This window comes from Paralichthys olivaceus, chromosome 13 (assembly GCF_024713975.1).
Source record: "Paralichthys olivaceus isolate ysfri-2021 chromosome 13, ASM2471397v2, whole genome shotgun sequence".
Classification (NCBI taxonomy): Eukaryota; Metazoa; Chordata; class Actinopteri; order Pleuronectiformes; family Paralichthyidae; genus Paralichthys; species Paralichthys olivaceus.
The window spans coordinates 9,692,848-9,713,416 of record NC_091105.1 but is presented as its reverse complement, the minus strand read 5'-3'; the positions used below and the strand labels follow the sequence as shown (position 1 = coordinate 9,713,416).

Below are 20,569 nucleotides of genomic sequence, written 5' to 3'. Positions count from 1 at the left end.
TGTGTGCAGGCATTTCATTCATTTACATACAAGTGTTTTCTATTTTGTCGATATACAGAGCAAGTGTTTTTTTGCTTTTTTCCGTGTGCAGTCGCCTTGTGTCAGATACGTTTGTGGTGATGTTCCCGAACAATCCATATGCTTTCGGTTTCTTTTTAAGTTTTCTGTCGAGCGAACAACCTGCAGGGAGAACATTGCTCTCAGGGATGTCAGCAGCAGAAATGACGTGCTCAGTTTAGTTTGTTCTTTTTAAACAATTCAGATCATCTTGTGCTTCATGTTTGAGAAGTTTCCACAGGTTTGTGCACCAAAGCATTTAGTCTCTTCACCTTTTGGGTGAGTCTCAGCAGCGTTTTTATGAGCTGCTTGTACAGTGTGGGCGTTTCATGAGTGGATGTGAAGAGTTCCCAGAATGTGTGTTTTTAGTTTGGTATGTGAATGTGTGTACATGTGTGTAGTTTTTTTTAACGGGGGTACGGTGAAGGCCGGGCTTTTGAAGGGGGCCTGACAGCTGCCTTTTACTGCCCCAGGGGGTAATAAACAGAGAGGGAGGGGTAGTTATTTACCCCTTTTTATTAGGGCAGGAGGCAGAGGAGGAGACTTTATTGGGGTCACACTGTAACTACACTCAGCTGCAGGGCAAGAAGAGAAATAAAGAGGAGATAATTTGTTTAAAAGGAGCAGTTTTGCGTCACTAAATCCCTCGCTCAGGAATCCATCCCTATCTAGTTTTTACTTGTATAACTGTAAGTGTGCGTGAGTGAGGGCCGTGGGTCATCCCATCCATCTTTCTCTCCCCAGCACCTTTTCCATTTCCAGGTCCCTGAACGGCCCACTCCTTGTTAAGCACATCTGCCGTTAATCAGCTCTACCCTGTAATCCAATTGGCATTTCCTGCTATTGGGGACAAGCCCCCTGATGCTCGGCCTCTGACCATTTGTTGATTGGTCCAAAAAGGTCCCAGGTCGACCTCTGTTTGTCTCATCACCCTGCTTGTTACCATAACAACAGATGGAGTGTTGTGCAAGGTCACACTTCTTAAGAGGAAGCTCAAAGTTAAGTTAAAGTACATTAAAATGAACAATAGTTCAAATAAATATCTTACATCTACATTTTTTAGAACCTCGTCTTACCCAGGCCTCAAGCCAAATAATTTGTATTTGGGCGGCTGTAGCTCAGGAGGTAAAGCCGGTCATCCACTAATCAAAGGGTTGTTGATTCAATCCCAGTCTCCCCCCGTTTCCTTGGTGTGCTTGGTTTACTGAACTTAAGTTCTGCACATAGATACAGTGTATGAATGTGAATGTTTGTGAATGTGTACCCCTGATTATTATGTGGAAAGTGAAAAAAAGAGGTGCAGTAAAGGTACAGTATGGATTCTGTTGGAATTCATTAACACATTGGAAGAAATATGTTGTCAAATCTGTCTTGCTGAGAAGTTTAATGAAAACATTGACACCACTTTCGAATCGGGTAAGGGAAAGTCCTTTCCTCCAACTCAACAAGAAACCGAATGAGTTTCCCAAAAAGTCAAACAAATCACTCTGAGTCAAGCTGCATTTTATTTTATTTTTTTTACGAGAAAAATATGAAACAAATAAAACCAAATGACAAAAGAAACAAAAATAAAACATAGGAGGGTTTAATCCTGGTATTCCTGCAGCTGCCTCTGTGTGTGTGTGTGTGTGTCGCATCATGCCAGGGAAAGTTGCAGGATGAGCAGATTCAAATGAAATGTGTAATAAAAGTGAGCCAAGACAAAAAAAATGAAACGGAAACATAATGAGGGCATGTGGCGCAGAGATGATTGACAGAGAGAGAGAGAGAGAGAGAGAGAGAGAGAGAGAGAGAGGGAGAGAGAGAGAGGAGGAAGGGACGGACGGGAAGACAGAAAAACTCAGAGGGAGACTGGCAGGGAGGGGACAGACAAGTTATTCTAGTTGCAGACAGCTGACAGAAAGCCTAAAATAAGATGGAGCCATCTAATGTGCACATATTCCACAGCTACACTCACAAACCATAAAACACACGCAACATTAAGTGCTGTTAATTGTTTTCAGCACAGGAGAGAGAGTGGAAGACGTCACGCTGAGTTAATATCGTGCTTTATTGTTCTCCCATAGAAAGTTTCCTATGATCACATTTCATATGAAAGACACACAAAGTAAAAACCGTAGCTGTACTGTATCCGTCTCTAGTGTAGTAATAAATATAAAATGTCATCATGAGAAAAAGGTTAGCGTTAGACAGGGCTGAAGGAGCAGAGAGGAGGGACTCATCGAAACTGACCTGAAACTGGAAGAGCTCATAGATTGGTTTACACATCTACAAATATAGTCTCACACCTCTTCTGCTGCCACACACATGCACACTCACTCACACACACACGTACGCACACATACACACACACGTACACACACACACACTCACTCACACACACACGTACACACACACACGATGCCAAATACATGAGCTTTCACTGATCAGATCAAACATACAATCAACATTTTCGTGTTTAAAACCCAGCAGGTCACGTGTGATGAAGCTGGAAAGACGGATAAGTCAGAAGCTAAGACTGTTGTGTAGGTCTGTGACATACTAGATACAATTATCACACTAAATGTTGTGAAGCTAACAGAGGTACTGGAATCTAACTACAGACTAGATCTCCCAGCGCCACCTGGACAAAGTGGAGGGGTGGGTGGTGATGCAGGAGAGAGGGAAGGAAGAAAAGTGAGAAGTGCTCTTGTTCATTGTCGCTCGTAGACTCTGGTGCAAATCACATCATCAGCTCTCATGGTCTGAAAAGAAAAAAGGAGAATGTGTTGTAATATGGATCCTGTCTGCAAACTCATTTTAAAAGTTCATTATGTTTTATAACCAGCAATCCAAACCTCCAAACTGAGCTAATGTCACCGTTTTTTCTGTATTTATTCCACCGACGCGATCTCACCGCGCCAAACTCTTAAATGAAAACTAATTTACGGAAAGTTGAGTTGAGTAAAAATGCTCAGCTCAGCATCTCTCCTGCTGGCGTCTAAAAAAACTGTTGTGGGTTTAGACTTGGCTTAGATTTGAACTCTAGTGCCAACGTTTCAGCATCGCCCTATAAATCCCTGTTCTATTTACAGTTTGTTCAATTCAAAAATAATTTGCTCCACAGAGGATTGTGTGGGGGGGGGGGGGGGCGTGTGTGTGTGCCAACTTGGGTCAATTAGTTATTTGTATACTTCTTAAAAATGCTTTTTTAAATCAAATTTTCAACTGTAAATATTACCGACATTTTTTTGGTTATTCCCTGTTCTCTTTTGATTTTGATGAGATGCTGTTTTTATTACTTTTCATGCCTTTGTGCTTTTTGTAATCTTGAAATTTTATTTATCTTCTGACAGAAAAATTATACATGTCAAATTATAGTGTCAACTTATATTACAAATGGCTTAGTAATAAAATACTTGTACCTACAGGCGAAATACATCAGTTCAAGGAAAGATCAGATTAATAATTTTACATTTAAGAGTAACAATTAAAAAACACACATGGGGTAAATATGAGAACCAGTCTACACTTCACTTCACAGTAGATCACAGACCACGAGTCTGTGATCTACTGTGAAGTGTTAACCTTGTTGGTTTCTGAATCTAAACTCTGTTAAAGTACCAGGATCAGTTTTCCGTCAGGGGTGATCTCTCGGGTCCAGGATGTCTTAGGCCCCTCTCCTTTCTGCAGAGTCTGCTCACAGCTGATCTTACTGTCTGTTTCCCAACGAGGAAAACTCTGTGGACAGAGAGAAGACAGACGAATATGGCCATTATTTTATGTATTGATGGATGGATGAATACAATACCATTCTTAGGGAAGGGGAGATGATGAGGGAGTGGCTGATGGTGAGAGAAAACAACTAAGGTTGAGCAGGGCGATCACTGAGATGTGAGAACTTGTGATGCGCTCATCGTTAGTACAGCAAAGCACTGGCTGGTCGCATGTGTTTGCTTTGGAGACGGCCAAACAGAGGCCATCTATGGGAAAACGGGCCGAGCAATGAGGAGAATTAGGGAGGGACGGAGGGCAGGAAAGGGCAAGAAGGGGGAACGGAGTGAAGACGGGAAGTTGAAAGGGGGTTGTAAAGAGTGTGAAGGAGCGTTGTGTAGCATGATAGGCCTTCAGAGACCAAGGGAGGGGTAAAGATATGCTATCAGTCCAAATATGATGAAAAGCCAAATGAAACAGATTGATGTAATCTGGACTGCTCCCTCCCCATCACTGCTGTGTTTGTGTAGTTACGTGTGTGTGAGTCCAAGGAAAACTGAGAGAAGGTTTTGGAATATGTGACCGAGCATTGTGTACCGTGCAGGGGCGTCCGTCCACTGTGCTCTCGTTGAACTCCTGTCCCACGGTGAAGGTGATGTGAGTGGTGCGGACTGTGGTTGAGGTTATGATCGACAGAGTCTCTCCATCCTGTGTGATCTCCACCTGTGGCCTGGAGGCCGCCTTCACCGCGATCTTACGCAGCATCACATTCACATCTAAAAAACAAGTAAGAAAAAGGAGATGATTGTAAGATTGTGTAAGCGGAGATGTGAGGTTCGTATAAAGGTCAACACTCACAAGGACACAAGCAAACACTTGTGTTGTGGTTTTGTGGATTGAATGTTCTCATGCAAACAGTAAACACAAGAGGTGAACTCGGTTCATGAGGAGAGATCGTTTTTGTGTTAATAATTGGTTAATAGTTCCTTAAGGAGACTGACAGATTATAAAAGAACAGGGTGTGTGTGTGTGTGTGTGCGTGCGTGCGTGCGTGCGTGCGCGCATGTGTGTGTGTGTGAGGAGGAGGAGGAGTCTTGCATTGCACAGCTCTGTCCAATAATGACAGTGGAAACAATGAGGTCATATGACAAAGCATGCCCAGCACATCTGCATTCCCCTCCACACTTGATTCTCATTGCGTGTACACACACACACACACACACAGATTGTGTCTGCCTATGTGCGTGTGTGTATTATACAGTATTATCTCCCAGAGGAGGCAGGGAGTGAGCGAACCAGGATTTTCAGGATGCGGAGTCAGCTTTACTCTGATTAATCTTTGTTTTTGAACAATTTATCCATGTTTATAAGCTCCAGAGTGACACAAAAACATTCTACAACTGTACAAATACCTTTTTTGGGGGTTTTGGATAAATGTCTCCTGCAAACATTTTTTACCAATAGAAAATTATATGTATGAGAATAAATATTTTGAGAGAAAATGTTTCAGAAGCACAGTCCGGACACTATATACGAAAAAAGATAAGGAGGGAAACTGATGATCCAGCGTGGGAAAAGAGAGGAACAGGGAGCAGACCGGTGTGGACAGAGGGGGGGAAGGGAGGAGGGGGAGAGCCAGACAGATGAGGGGCAGTGGTCTGTGTGTGGTGTGTGAAGATTTCTGCCCAAGTGTGAGGGGAAGTGTGTGTACGTCAGCCAGTGTGTATCTGCCGTCGAGTTGGGTTTCGCACTTCTCACCTCTCACACATTCCCACCTGTCACCAAGGGTAAATATATACATACTGACAAATGCACAGTCATTCAGCATGCATCAGGCTGCTTACTGTGTGTACTGCATGAGCTGGATATACATCTGTGTGTGTGTGTGCATTTTCATTGTCTAGTGTACATTGTATGCATTTGTCATGTGTCGAAGTGCACGAAGGTCAATATGTTTGAATGATGAATTTGATTTTTGAGTTGAAAGTATCTTAAGTATTTTTACAACTTGAATTAAAGCTACTTTTCTTCTGCATTTTACCACTAAGTTGCTGCACTTTTAGCTCTGAGTAAAAACATCAAACATTTGCTTTTTAGTGTTTATTAAATATTTGTTGTTTTTTTTCCCATTTTATACAGTTTGTACCATTTTTGAAATTTTACAAGCATGATAGGATAACAATGTATTGATGGATCTAGGAAATTGATGGATTGTTAAATAATGAGAATTACATAACTGCAGCCCTATTTCAAATAATTTTGTGGATTCAACAAACAATTTTCAGATCATTTCAAAAAATTCAAACCTTGAAATGTGAGAAAAACCTCTCTAAATACATTACAATACTGAAATGCCTTGTAGCTGTAGAGACATTGGTGAAAATGTAACTCTGAGGAGAATATCCTTCCTCAAATTTTAGATTCTTCCAGGCAACCAACTGACCTGCAGACAGTTACCGATGTGCAGGTTTGGCCTGGACACGGGAGAAAAGTGTCCTGGGGACCATTTAGGGTTCAACAGAAGGAGCTGGAGCTTCTCAAGTATCTACCAGTTGTTAGATGTTAGAGAATTACCTGAACAGACTTTCACAAACCTGTGACCAATGAGCTTATATTCACACAGACCTGCCCACATGAGGACCCGCACTCACTGATAGACGGACGATCAGGGTCTTAGGTCAAAGAGCAGAGGGCAGAGGAAGCATTTGGGACACTGGGATGACAGGGAGTTTAGAGGGGAGGACAGCAGGAGTGAGGAGAGGAAGAGAGGATGGAGGGGAGGAGGAGGGTGGGTGCTGACAGGCTGTGTCCAGCTGTGATCTGTTCCCCAATGAAACCAGGGGCCATCCCTCTCTGTCAGTCGTGCCGATGCAGACGGACGTTATATAGGACACATGCTGTGATGCATGACTGTGTGTGTGTGTGTGTGTGTGCGTGTGTGTGTGTGTGTGTGTGTGTGTGTGTGTGTGTGTGTGTGTGTGTGTGTGTGTGTGTGTGTGTGTGTGTGTGTTAGAGAGGGGGTGAGAGAAAGATTCTATTTGCTAAAGTACAACCGTGCGGGTGGAGTTTAAAATCACCTTACATTTCACATGGGGGGCATGCACGTCATCTTTCTTTTGGATATCGAACTCTGCTTCGCTCTTACTTTCTCTCTCTCACAAACACACAAAACGTCCTCTACTCTTAACCATAGTTACTACTTGACCAACCTTAACCCCAGCCTAAACATAACCTTAAAACATGTCTTCACTTTGACATGTAAGGATTTATTTTATGGGGACTTGCTTTTTGTCCCCATAAGGAAGACACCCCACAACATACCTGGACCACACACACATCATAAAGAAAGAGATGGAGATAAATTCAACTGGAACTAGGACATCTGTCAATAAAGAAAATTGGAATTACTCAGAATAATTTGAATAGTGTCATTAACCTTCATATTAAAAGTTGAGGGTGAGGGAATGAGACAGATGATGATATGAATTCCAGGTGTGCATTGACAAGGAAGCCAATGGAAATTGATTATTAATGACAGACAGCTCTCTCCCTCTCTCTCTCACACAGGCTTGCCTGCAGACTACAATTGTGCAGTGATGGGGCGCAGGACGCACAGTGGGTCTCAGCAGCAGGTGTTTGTTCTCAGGCCGGACTGTCACTTCAGATAAGGATGTGACTGTCCAGCACTGTATCGTGTCACAACAGTCTTCCCCAACACACACAAACACACAATCCGAGGCTATGACACAGACAGATGTGCCGCCGTTTGTCTCTATTGTGTTAGCAGGGGAGGCCAAAGGGGGGAGAGGAGAGAAAAAGGGGTGAGTCTGGCCAGGGGCCAAGCACTGAGTTTTGGGTCGAGCAAAATGACAAAGAGCCCCCCCACCCATGCAGTACAGAGGGTGATCCTCCCCTGGTGCACGGACACAGAACAATTTGACCCACAATGTGCTTGGATAAAAAGCTACAGTTTGAGCTGACACATCTGATCTGTGTCATCAAGCAGAAATAAAAGCGTCATGAGAAACCGCCCTTAAACTTAATCAAGCTGCTACCAATAGAGTTTTTGTAAAATCATCACTTACTAAGAGCTTTCAAGAGCTCCTCGAAGTTCTCAGAGCTCTTCATATCCCAGCGTCCGGCGAAATCAGGGATTTTGCGCTCCATGTTCTGCTGCAGGTAGTTTGCTTATTTAGGTGAACTGTCAGGTCCAAGTCTGAAGGTCCCTGCGCTGCTGCTGGTGCGCGTCTGTGCGTCCGATAGGCTTCACTTGTCCCGTCTGGTCTGTGGATTGACTGTTCAGTTACTTCTGTCCTCTTCCCTGAATGAGCGGTGGACTGTAAAACAGCTCTTCTCTCATCAATGTGCCGGTGCACGTTATGAGCGGCTGTGCTCCGAATGAATGGCACAGAAGGCAACTAAAGGGGACGCGCACACCCACCTTCTATGAGGACACGCCCCGGAGACCAACAGATTACAGACAGACTTCATCCTGACCACTACTCCCCCCCCACCCACCCCCTGCTGGCAACATGCGCGCCTCTCATCCAAGCGCGTACCTTGAATCAGCCAAAGTGACCGCGCGCCATAATGTTCCTGTGCGCGCTGGAGACGCCGCTGGATGTGATGTGATATGAAGTATTTAGGTGTATGAGGTGTTTTGCTATTGTGAGACCGTCAGTAATGACCTGCTTGAGAGAATTACTTCAGTGCAGCAAACATTTGCGCAAAACAGGGAGGATGTAGCCAAACCAGTCTGTTGACAGAACTTGTCGTCTTGGCAGGGCGGTGTGAAGGAAGAACCAGTCAACTGCCAGACTGAATGGGTGGCAGAGCGTGTGCGTGCTTGTGTGTGTTTGTGTGCGTGTGGAGAGAGAGGCCAAGTTCACCCCCCTCCCCTCCCTGTGCGCCACCGCGCTGTGTCATAAAAATAAAAGCGGTGGTAATGGGATACAGCTCCTGGTCTCCACCGGTGGACTGTCCATTTAATTAGGTCCTGCGTCAGAGGAAAAAACACCAAGGACCCGCGAGGGAGAAGAACAGAAAGAGTCGTAGATGGAATTGAGAGGGGGGACTGGCGCAGGTCGCCGGTCTGTCCTGGGAGCTTTTGCGCCTCCTCGCTTTTCGGATAGAAGAGAGGGGAGAGGAGGAGACACGGGGCCACTTGGAACAGCGCGTCATCAGACAGGCCAGGGTCAGGGGCCCTCGGGGTCGGAGGTAGTCCTATAAAGAACACACACTCACACAAACACTGTATGTTTGCGCGCACGCACGGGCTGATGATGGATAGCACCGGGACAAAGCCGACGTTAACTATTGACTCATGATGGATGATTCTATCCGCTACACTGCTCCGCGATATTAGCGCGTGGTAACCCGGGTGATTTGGGGGATGGAGGGAGGAAGGAGACATCAGGAGAAGGTCCCTTCAGCAAACCATATGAGTTACACGTCCACACACTAACACACCGGTAAAGTGTCAGACTTATTACAAAGGCACACCAACTAACAAAGGTGAACAACAGACTCACAGTAACACGATACACCCTTGTGCGTTTGGCTTTTACGCATGGACCTGTATCCAAATCCAGCATCTGGCTTCAGGTCTGTTTGATGTGTGCTCACATTGTTTCCCTCATCAGCGCACAGAGGTCTTTGGCCACACACCATGCCACACTCACAGCATGTATGCCCTCACAAGTTCCTCCTAGTCCAAGCAGCTGAGGTGAGCCAAATCAGAGCTGTAATTTCCACTCCAATCTCCCATCCTCTCTCCTTTCCTTTCCTGTCACTCACTTTTTGCAGCTGACTTGCATTTGTTAACTCCATATGGTTTTGCTCTGACAACATTGAAACAAAACAATCTGTCAGATTAAAGCATAAAGATATGATTTCCAGGCCAGGTAGGTCTGTGCAGATTCTCAGTCATCCAGGTCATGGACCTTTCAGAAGTTGCACATGTGGCAACTGGACAACACAAGCAAGTCGAGTAGCCTGTGTGCACACGTAACTCTGAAGAGTCCACATCTAATGCAGTCTATGCAAGTTGAAGCACGGCATTAGTCTGATTTACTGCTGCTATGGTGGTCTGTCGAACGCGGCCTGTCCAGAACAAAGCGAATTAATGATGCCCCCAGTCTGAAAGTGACTGATGCAAACACAAAGGTTATAATAGAGAGCTGTCCAGCGCTGGGAAATCCATCTTCGGCCTCACCACATGCAGGCCTTTTGCATATTACCATGACATATCGAGAAATGCATGAAAGGCCACTGAATCAAACGGGCAGTATAGCACAGTGACAGCCTCACCCATCGTGTGTGCGTGCTCGTTCAGAGCGTGCACGTTTGATGAAGAGCTCTGAAACGTGTGTGATGCTGTATGTCAGCACGTGATGACAAAGCACCGCTCGCCATTCAGACCCATTCAACCGTAGCTCTGCTCCTCTCAACCTTTCCGTCTCTCCTTTACCTCACTCGACTTTCTCCCTTTACCCCTCCTTTTCTTCTTCCTCCTCCTCCTGTCAAGCTTTTGTTCTTTTGTGCTGCTCTGACACATTCCTCAAGCATGTTGAAGAGAGGGAGAAGGGGAAAACAGAAGGGGAGAGGATGGGAAGGAGAAGAAAGAAAAAGGAGAGGAGGTGCTAAGGAGGGGGGGTTAGTGAGAAAGTTAGAGACTGGAGTGCAGGTCATTTTTTATCTCATTGTTTTGGAGAAAGGGATAGGGAGAGTGAGTCAGCAAAGAGAGACGGAGAGCGAGAGAGGAGATCAAACACAAACAGACAGAGATGGAGTGGTTGAGAAAGAGTGAAAGAATGAAGGCCACAGATATGTAAAGAGAGACTCCTCTTGTCTTCAGAGGTGGAACAAGTATTTTGCTTCTCCAGTGCCAACTTTCACTCATCTTCATTTCCTCATATGCCCTTCCAACTATTTTCCACACATATACTTTTCACTTCTTTTGTTTGGTCGTCTTCATCTCTGTTGTCGCTCATACCGAGAACCTTGTTGGTAACTGATACGGCTGCCAACTGCCAAACGGGCTGCACTACGTTATGACTCATTTACCACGATGCTTGACTCTAACCAGCCTGAGTTCACGGCAAAGACACACTCAGCATAACTAGAAAGAACAAAAGGGATTGAAACTACGACGGAGTATCTGGGCCAAATTGAAGAGAAGATATTCAAAATTCTAAGATAGTCATTTAATAAGACAAAATATGTTTTTTAAAGAAAAAAGCTGAAAAGAGAACTTGTGCTTGCTGTTGATCCAAATCTTAAACCAGTCTAACTGGTCGAGAAACTACGAAACCTTTTTGAAACATCACGCAGATGTAACCAATGACAACCTCACAGTTGACCACCAAATATTTCCTCCTCCACTAAAGAGGCAATTTCCTGTCTGTGTGGTTCTACCTTCACAATAGATTCTGTTTTTTGCACAATCATTTCAAAGTCCTGATACTTATGATAATGTGCTGCTGATGATCCAAAACATTACAGATTTAAATGTTGACACATATACTGAGGTATAACTTAACAAAATGCTCCACATCCATCATTTTAATGCAGGTTACAGGCTGATCTTGTGGTATCACCCTCTAACATGAGAAATACAAAATGTGTGTGTTTATTATTCTTTATTTTCCCCTTCAAGTGGTCCAAATATGTCGTGATAAACTGCAGTTATAAAATGAAAGAGTTTGGGGGTTTCCATTTTTTGGAATATTAAAACTCAGACCAAAGAAGCAGTTCTAAGACGTCTCCTCGGACTATGGAAAAACTGATATTTCTCACAAATTTCTGGCATTGTATCAACAAAGTCACAAATTGATTAGTAAAAAAATAAATCAACGGCAGCCTGAACTTTTATAAATCCATACATCTTTCTCTTCATTCTTTTCTACTGTCAGAAAAATTGACCTTTTCCAAAAACAAGCTAAAATCTTTTAATCGGTTTCAGTAGAGAATCAATCATTTTTAATTAGCTTTGTGGGAACTCGTGTCTCATTCAAATCAGACTGTGCCTTGTACCAGCTCCCTCACAGAGCTTGTGTGCACTGTATCTATACGCCACTTATTGTTTCCTGTTTCCTCCCCTCATTCAAATGATTTGAATCATATCAGTGGAACATCCACACTCTTTATTATCCCATAGAACCACCATCAGGGTGTGGAATGGGAAACTACATGCACCATGTTCCACTGACTGCTACTTGTCCAGTATGTTCAGCATTGCGGTGTCCTGTTACAAATGTGGCCCTTATCAAATTCATGTTGGAAAGTCTTTTTGAAAAAGAGCAACACGTGTACACAAGTTTTTTTAGATTTTTTTCGTGTGTGTGTGTGTGTAGCCCATTGTTAAGTCACACTTCAGTGGCATTCTTCACTTAATCATCCTGATGACCTCCAGTAAAATTCGCTCACCCCAGTAACCCCGGTAATCCCAGATGTGAACTTGACACTGGCTTCCCTCAATCGCCAACTCCTGGAAGTCATTATCAGTGGCCTTTACCCTCGGAGGAAGCCAGTGGACAAGGAGTGTGAGTGCATGCAGGAAAAGGGAGCTGTGCATTACTGTATCTTTCTCTTCTGTGTCCATGTCGAGTCCAGGCCTCCCCTCAGGGGTCGTAACATGAATCTGACGGGTGGAGGCAAGATTAACTGGACAGGAAAGCAAAAAAAACATCTCCGCGACACAATATAGTGTCATTCTCTCCAACCTTTACACTTTTCTGGTGAATTACTCGACAATTCTCTTCAGGCCACTACACATTACAGCTCTCACAACTCATAGACGTATACAACACATGACACAAGAGGATCTTTTAGTTTAAGAGGTCACAAGCCAAAACCTTTTTCGGAGCCACTGTTCTGTGCGACATGCATGACACACAGGCCATGGTGTCTTGCACATTTGCAGCCAAAACACTGCAGCGCTGTGGGCTGCTGGCACGCTGACCTGCCAAGCCATGTGGCTTTGATTAGAGCGGAGGAGATGGCAGCGTTAAACTACCATCGTGGAAATGAGAGTCACAGCACGTGGGAGCAAGCAGGCAGCGGGAAAGACGAGGGAAGAGGAGCTGAGATGGAGAATGGAGGCTGGATGTGAAATGTCACTGAGGTGTGCACGTGTGTGTCTGCATTAGTGTGTGTGTGTGTGTGTGTGTGTCTCACAGCTTGCCACAATCCTGAAAAAAGAAATAGGGCAGAAATACTTTTGTATCAGGGCAAGACGAGGCCAGCCTCTTGAGAATGCTCTAACAACAGGATGCCTCCACTTTGTCTACACAAACGTGTGCATGCTCCTGCAGGCTCGATCTGATCTTTCTCATTCATTCATTACTTTTCTGAGAAGTCGTATCTTAGATTTAATCTAAATGATTACTGAATAATCCTCCCCCGCTCTCTCACCTCGTCATATTATCCCGATTTTTGTGTGAGTGTACATGATTGAGCCGAGTATTAATGTAACGAGACCTCCAGATGCCTGGACAGTCGCACCCAGACGCCTGTATTACTCACCCTCAACTTCCTTTTGTCCTTGCAGCCCCCCCACTGCCAACATCCCCTAAAATCTCTCTGCCCCCACCCCCTGAGTCTTTGTGGTTCTAATTATCACGCTCATTTGTTATGAGCTGGTCCGGACAGAGAGTGAGTAAGAGCCGAGGGAGGTTATTTCAGGAAGGAGAAGCATGGGAGATGTTGTGTGTTATGAATAAAAAGTTTATCCAAGTTCTCTTGTTTTTAGATTTGTTTTTGTTTGTCTCCCTCAATCGTCCGCCCTGTTTCAGCAGTTTGTCCACTGCCACCTGCAGTTTAATGAGGCCGCGGGCTCCTGTGAGGCGCTACGTGACAACAGCACTGTAAAACAGCATTGTGTGGCCTGAATGACGCTAAATTGCTTTACACTCGACAGGAAGGCGGAGGACAACAGGAGGGAAGGATTTAGATGAGAGGAGAGAGTGGGGAGCTAAATTTGTTTTTAAAAAAGGGAAGTGAAGTAGATATATGTTCATGTGTGAAGTGTCAAGAGTCAAAGTGGACAGGAGAAGATGAGCTGAGAAGAAAAACAAGCGCTGGTTCCCATACTCTCCCCGATCTTCACTTATTTTATGTGTTTTGTTTTTCTAAAAAGAAAAACCTAAAAAGGTTCAATAAAAGTGCAGCTCTGGTTTTATCGAGTCACCCCTCCTTCTCTTCCATCCTCCTTCCTCTCCACCCTCACACTACCTCTCACTCTGCACTCATTCTTTTATTCCCCTGTAGCCTTTCCTCTTCACCCCGAGTCAACGATTGTTGTTCACTTTGGCTTTTTCCTCAGCCGTGTGTGTTTTTTTTTTTGTTACCACTTTATGACCTTTTCCAGTAGACCTCATGGGGACCAAGCATAGCCCTACTGAGGCAAAACATAACTCCTGAACTTGTGGTTGAAATTATGGGTAAAATGTGAATTGTGTCGAAGTTAAGGGTTAGGTAGGAATTCGTCATAGTTAAGCTTAAGGCATCCCAGTGAATGGAAGTCAATGCAAACTCCAAATAATGATAGCTACACAAACCTGTGTGTGTGTATTCGTGTGTGTCAGCATTCGGAGTGTGTGTGTGTCCTTCAGGAGACAGTGCTCTTCTTGTGTGTGCACTTGTACAGATGTCTTTATGAGGACCACTTTGAGCCTTCAACCTACAGAGTGAGGACATTTTGGCTGGTCCTCTCTCTGACACCACCTTTAATGGGCTGTTTGAGGGTTAAGACTTGGTTTTATGGTTAGGGTTAGGTTGAGGCAATTCGTTTTGATGATTAAGGGCATAGTAAGGGGCTAGAGAATGCATCATGCCAATGAGTGTCCTCATAAATAATGATGTACAAACGTGTGTGTGTGAGTGATCCTATGACGTCATAAATGTGTGGTTCATGAAGTCTCAGAATTAGATGTTAATATGTTTATGTGTTATTGTTTCTTCTTGTGTTGCACTCTGAGGATGTGTCCTTCCCTGTGGCTATGGATGTTAAACACATGTTTAAATAAGTCCTGTGATTTCCTCTTGACCCCATGATTTTGTCAACGGCCTGTAAGAAAACAGAAGCACAAGAAAATGCATTAAAGAAAGTTGAATTGGACATGTTTACTCATGTTTCTGCCGTGGCATCATTTATAGAGAAAAGGAAAAGATGTAAAAGTGATGAACTGTGACAGAATGAAAAGTTGAAGGGTTCAGGGGTCATCTGTCAGCATGACTATAAGCTCAGATATGTATATAGTTGATGTGCACCAGAAAGTATGTAACAAACATACATTGCATCACATTTGAAATGCTTGGCTACTTCTAACAGTATTCTACTGCAACTCTGCACTAAAATCCTGCAGCAGTCTGAGCTTTGGATACTTTTGCACAAGTTGTGTTTCACAGCGTGTGGAGTTATTTCCAATCGAGGATTCACTTTGATGGCAAAGTCATGGAGGTTCAATGTCCAAGCATCTCAGACAAAAGCATTTTTCGTGTGATGCTCTGATGTTGTGTAGGAACATTTTCAAAAGTTACCAACCCTGAATATTATGTTTGCAGACCAAGCAGGAAATATGAGGAAAGCTGTTTGACTAGAAGACAGATCCCAGTAAAGTTTTCTGACTGAACACTTGGGTCCAGAGACTTCAGTGCTCTGTGATAAGTAACCAAGTAACTCTGCTGCAGCCTAGTGGTTTCAAACAGGTAATGTTATGTCTCCACACTCAGCTGGAACCCTCTAGCTCCACCCGTGGAAACTGTTTGGACACGCTTGTCTATACTCTCCTATAAATCTATTGTCATTTCCTCCATAAAGGAGGTTATATTTTTGTTTTGTTTGACTTAACTTTTAACTGGTCGGCAAAAACTACTGCTCCGTACAGTTAAAGTTGTTTCTTCATTTGTATTTTACTTTTTTAAATTAAGCTCTCTCTACCTTCCTTTTATTTTAATCTAACTAACGCACTGCTGAGCTGACTGGTGTGTTCTTATCTAACATATTTCATTCTACTGTTTCTCCTGTGTAAACTTATATGACAATAAAACTTGGTGGAAGGATCTGATATAAAACAGGGCTGAACCCATTCAATCCAGATCAGGGGGCAATATCCATGCTTGTCTATCACTTTCTTTAACATTGCAAGATGGGTGTTTTTTTTTTTTTTTTTTATAATTGTATCATCAATTTCCCAGAGAATGATTCAATAATCTTGTTGAAAGGGAAAAAAAGGCCTTATCAAATTCATGTTGGAAAGTCTTTTTGAAAAAGAGCAACACGTGTACACAAGTTTTATTTAATAACACAGTAAGTGTGTGTGTGTGTGTGTGTGTCACAGTGGGATCTTTTATCACTTTTCATATTTTCTGTGGAGATAGACACTCTTATTGTGTTTCCTTTGTGAATGAATCACTGTTTGTTTTATGTGAATCATCACCTCCCAGCAGTTTTCATGTTTGTTCTTAAAACCTGAAGTTCTGGTTGTGATGTGACTTTGGTGGAGTCAAGTCAAATCTATTAGTAGTTTGATTTCCAAGTCCACAGAGTTACACTACCATTAAAAAGATTTTTAAACAATTAAACATTCAAAGGGATAGTTCACAGAAAAATTTAAATTCACCCATTATCTACTCACCACAATGCCGATGGAGGAGTGGGTGCAGTGCACAAAACACTTTAGGAGTCTCAAGGGAAAACAGTGTTTTGGCCAAGGCGACCAAACAAACCACAGTGGAAATGACTGTAGACAAAATCAAATTCTTCTGAATTCAGTTTATTAAATAAACTGCACATATATTTAATCAAATACAATCCCTTTGTTGTGTAAATGTAATTGATTCCCTTTTTAATACACACAGCGTATGTCGGTCATGATCAGAAATTGCAATCATAACACTCTAAATGAAATGTGACTGGAGCAATCCTTGAACATATCACTAGAGGATAGATGATAAACAACTTACAGACTAACAGGCACAATGCATGTAATAGTATCAATTATAAAAGTGGCAGATACATTTAAAAGATGGTTACATATTGGTGCTGTGACTCTGATTTTAAAACCTCAACCCCTTCTAATTTAATTTCAGTACTTGTAATAGTTTTGCTGAAATGTTCCTTTCGCTTCATTGTTGTACTCCAATTAAAATAAGTAAAAAGCCACAGATGATAAGAGGAACAAGTGGAGCCATGACATTTTAAAGCTGGGTGCGCGGCCACTCTGAGGGTCCTGGCAGCTTTTGGCGTTGTTTTGGGGCTTTAGATTTCCAGGGTTTCCCTCAAAATGCACAGGCAGACACTGATTCTCCAGCTCTTCACAGGCCAGAATCAGATGTTTAGTTTCCTCACGTACGCTTCTGATGCCACAGGTGCCTGGCTCAATCCTCACTGTGACAAAAGTGAAAGGCTGGTCACTGAAGCACAGGTTCTCCTTGTACGTCTTCCCTCCTTCCTTCGTGCACACGGACTCACCCTGTCCAGCTCTGCAGGCCGAAGGAAAGATTGCGTCGGTCTGTCACACTCCCCGTTCTCCTTGATGTACTTCTCCCATTCGTTCTGGTTGCTAGAGCTGGGCATCCCGGTGCCAATGTGGCGCTTGACGAAGTTGTCGAAACCGTTGTTCGACTTGGACTTCTGGCAGGGAGCATCATTTTTTGCGAATGTCTGATGCCCCAGCAGGAGGCAGATGGTCAGAGGGAGAAAAACCCTTAGAGCAGCCATTACCCAGCAGACCTAGGGAGGAACACAGACAGTAACGTTATAACAGCATGAATAAAGAAACTTTACCCTCTACCAAGACGTCCCTACCTTATTTCAACAGACGTGAAGGCTCATGTGAGCTAAGAGTTACCTGAAAGCTACAGTTGTGTGAGAGCTTCTGTCCGTCAGCTGTGGTTCCAGAGTAAACTTACTTGCAGTGTATCAGCAGTGGGAGTGGCCTAAATAACACTCTATTATCTACCATTAAAAAAACAAACATATTTTCACTGGCTGCTGGTATTTCACATGATGGCCGTTACGATGATGATTAAAAAAACGTGAGCGTTTTTAAGAGAAAGACATGAAAATCAAAACATTCAAGGAAGAGGAAGAAAAAGACATCATTTTTAAAAGTATATTTTGTTATTATTTCTGTAACTCCATAATTGACCTCCTATTTCCTTGTGTTATCTTCTCACTTTATTAAAACAACATATAAGACAGAGGCCTATCATCAACTTAAATCGAGATCCTGCTGAAAACCAAGGTTATAGACAACAGATCTTCCATGTGAATGAACAATATGGTACATTCTTATTGTACAGAGATCATATTGTTTATGAAAATAAGATTTTACTGTGAGTGCATTTGTTAAACTGTTACGTAATATGTTTTGTTGGGTTGGGAAGAAGTTACAAGTAGGACTTTCTTAGATGAATAAGGATTAAAAACAGATTGACAACAATGTATGTGGAGGGCCCCATCCCTGTGTTCGCCTTGGGCCCCCAAATTGCTAAATCCGCCACTGGTCAGAATGTCACAACCAAGAAATTAGAGCACAGTCATTCAGAGTGACACATGCTCTGGATGGTAAATACATTTTATCAGACTGTTCGTTCTCAGTTTTGTTTTTATCAAAAAACCACAAAAGTTTGTTACCATTTCTGTTTTTAATGCTCAAATAATATTGTTTTAATTTGACAAACACTACATGATAATTTTGACCTCTTAATAAAGTAAACTGAGACTGTATGATTAATGATTGGAAAAATATAGGTGTTCTAAAACTTTTACTCGCTAAGGATTGTAGATTATAGTTTTAAGATTGAGAGTTTTGTCTTGATCTTTTCGTAGCGCGTCATATTGTGTGTCTGTGATAGAGTGAAGTTACTCCTATGATCTGTTTCACACCATGGTGGAAGTTACTAGACAAATTCAAATTCTTCTGAAATCACTTTATTCAATATACCACACATATATAATAAAAAACAATCCGTTTGGTGTGGAAATGCGATTGATTCCCTTTTTAATACACACAACACATGCAGTCGGTCATGATCGCAATCCTAAAACTAAATGAAATGCCACTGGAGCCCTAATCTTCTAAAACATCACTAAAAGATAGATGATGCACAACTTACAGATACACAGGCACAAGCAGGTTATGGTATGAAATACAATACAAGTTACAAAAATACAAGTAAAAAAGAGGTTTACATATTGGTGCTTTAACTGTTGTTAATACTGTTTTTACAACCTCAAATACTTCTGATTTAATTTCAATACCTGTGATAGTTTTGCTCAGATGTCCCTTAATAGAAACTTTGTTGTTGTCTCACTTTCCTCAAATTAAAATAAGTAAAAAGCCATAGATGATAAGAGGAACAAGTGGAGCCATGACATTTTAAAGCTGGGTGCGCGGCCTCTACTCTGAGGGTCCTGGCAGCTTTTGGCGTTGTTTTGGGGCTTTAGATTTCCAGGGTTTCCCTCAAAATGCACAGGCAGACACTGATTCTCCAGCTCTTCACAGGCCAGAATCAGATGTTTAGTTTCCTCACGTACGCTTCTGATGCCACAGGTGCCTGGCTCACTCCTCACTGTGACAAAAGTGAAAGGCTGGTCACTGAAGCACAGGTTCTCCTTGTACGTCTTCCCTCCTTCCTTCGTGCACACGGACTTCACCCTGTCCAGCTCTGCAGGCTGAATGAAAGACTGCGTCGGTCTGTCACATCCCCCGTTCTTCTTGATGTACTTCTCCCATTCGTTCTGGTCGAGAGAGGTGGGCATCCCGGTGCCAATGTGGCGCTTGACGAAGGTGTTGTAGCCATTGTTCCACTTGGACTTCTGGCAGGGAGCATCATTTTTGGCAAACGTCTGATGCCTCAGCAGGAGGCAGATGGTGAGCGGGAGAAAAACCCTGACAGCAGCCATTACCCAGCAGACCTAGGGAGGAACACAGACTGACGTAACAACAGCATAAAGAATCTTTACTTTACCCTCTACCACTCAGTCAACTTACTTTTCTGACACTGAGTTATGTATGAGTGTGTCAAAGAGCTGCGTTTGACAAAGATACAGCTGTCCTTGTCTGTCTCTGTCTGTCTGTCTGTCTGAAGCAGGACTGTAGCAGACAGTTGCCTGACAGCTTCCCAACCTTATTACAACCGGTGTGGAGTCTTGTGAGCTATGAGTGACCTGGAAGCTACAGCTGTGTGAGATCTTTGTTCTTTCCCTCAGTTGCGGTTCCACATTTCACTTCCTTGTGTTGGGTCGGCATTGGGAGGGGCCTAAACTGCATATGTTTTGCATCTGCATGCAGCAGCGTTACATAGGTCTGTCCACTTGGCTGTGCTTTAGAGCAGCCGTCACAGTGTGAGGGGATCCAGTTATAGCTAGAAATACTCAAAAGTTCAGTCAGCTATATTTAGATGTGCAGTGTCTTTATGTCTTTATTATGTGTCTTTCTCAGATGGCATCTTATTACAGTACTTTTAGTGTGTTTGTTGTGTTTCAGAGGAATAACATAGGCTGCTGTCACTTTAAGACGAGCAATGGCAAATCTCGCGAGAACCCGGAAGTCCCGTGAGAAGTGACAGACCAGCAAAGTATTGTGACCGTGACGCTAGAGACTGCTATCGTGTGTAATGTTCAACTGTGAGTGTATAAATGTACAGGAAAAACTGTCAATCACAGAGTGAATTAGTAGCGGTCTACGTTCCTGTGTGGGTCATCAGGATGTAGAAACTCACTCTTTACTATTCTCATCAGACACAACCACATGTAAGAAAATAATGATTTACGTCATGTCATTTCATTTAGAAGCGAGATCATTTTCAA

The 20,569-nt window shown here is 43.1% G+C and overlaps 1 protein-coding gene and 1 long non-coding RNA gene across 2 annotated transcripts; both read right to left on the bottom strand.

Moving 5' to 3' along the window:
- Window positions 1-1,549: 1,549 nt before the first annotated feature.
- Window positions 1,550-8,185, bottom strand: crabp2a (cellular retinoic acid binding protein 2, a). The gene is made up of 4 exons (XM_020093243.2): window positions 7,836-8,185; window positions 4,348-4,526; window positions 3,661-3,777; window positions 1,550-2,801 (listed from the first exon to the last, which is right to left on the bottom strand). Exons 1-4 carry the CDS (start codon window positions 7,915-7,917, stop codon window positions 2,751-2,753), a joined length of 429 nt encoding a protein of 142 aa, XP_019948802.1. The 5' UTR covers window positions 7,918-8,185; the 3' UTR covers window positions 1,550-2,750.
- A 10,473-nt stretch (window positions 8,186-18,658) lies between these two features.
- Window positions 18,659-20,030, bottom strand: LOC138413552 (uncharacterized). Its single transcript, XR_011245918.1, has 2 exons — window positions 19,752-20,030; window positions 18,659-19,675 (listed from the first exon to the last, which is right to left on the bottom strand). It is a non-coding gene; the product is annotated as an uncharacterized lncRNA (long non-coding RNA).
- Between the last annotated feature and the right edge of the window lie 539 nt (window positions 20,031-20,569).

Bases quoted from the DNA above. Each gene is read 5' to 3' on its own strand.
- crabp2a (XM_020093243.2), bottom strand. From the start codon at position 7,917: ATGGAGCGCAAAATCCCTGATTTCGCCGGACGCTGGGATATGAAGAGC. The intron at 3,778-4,347 runs GTACACAATGCT...CTCTGTCCACAG, and splicing joins TGGACGGACGCCCCTGCACG to AGTTTTCCTCGTTGGGAAAC. The intron at 2,802-3,660 runs GTACTTTAACAG...TTTTCTTTTCAG, and splicing joins CTGACGGAAAACTGATCCTG to ACCATGAGAGCTGATGATGT.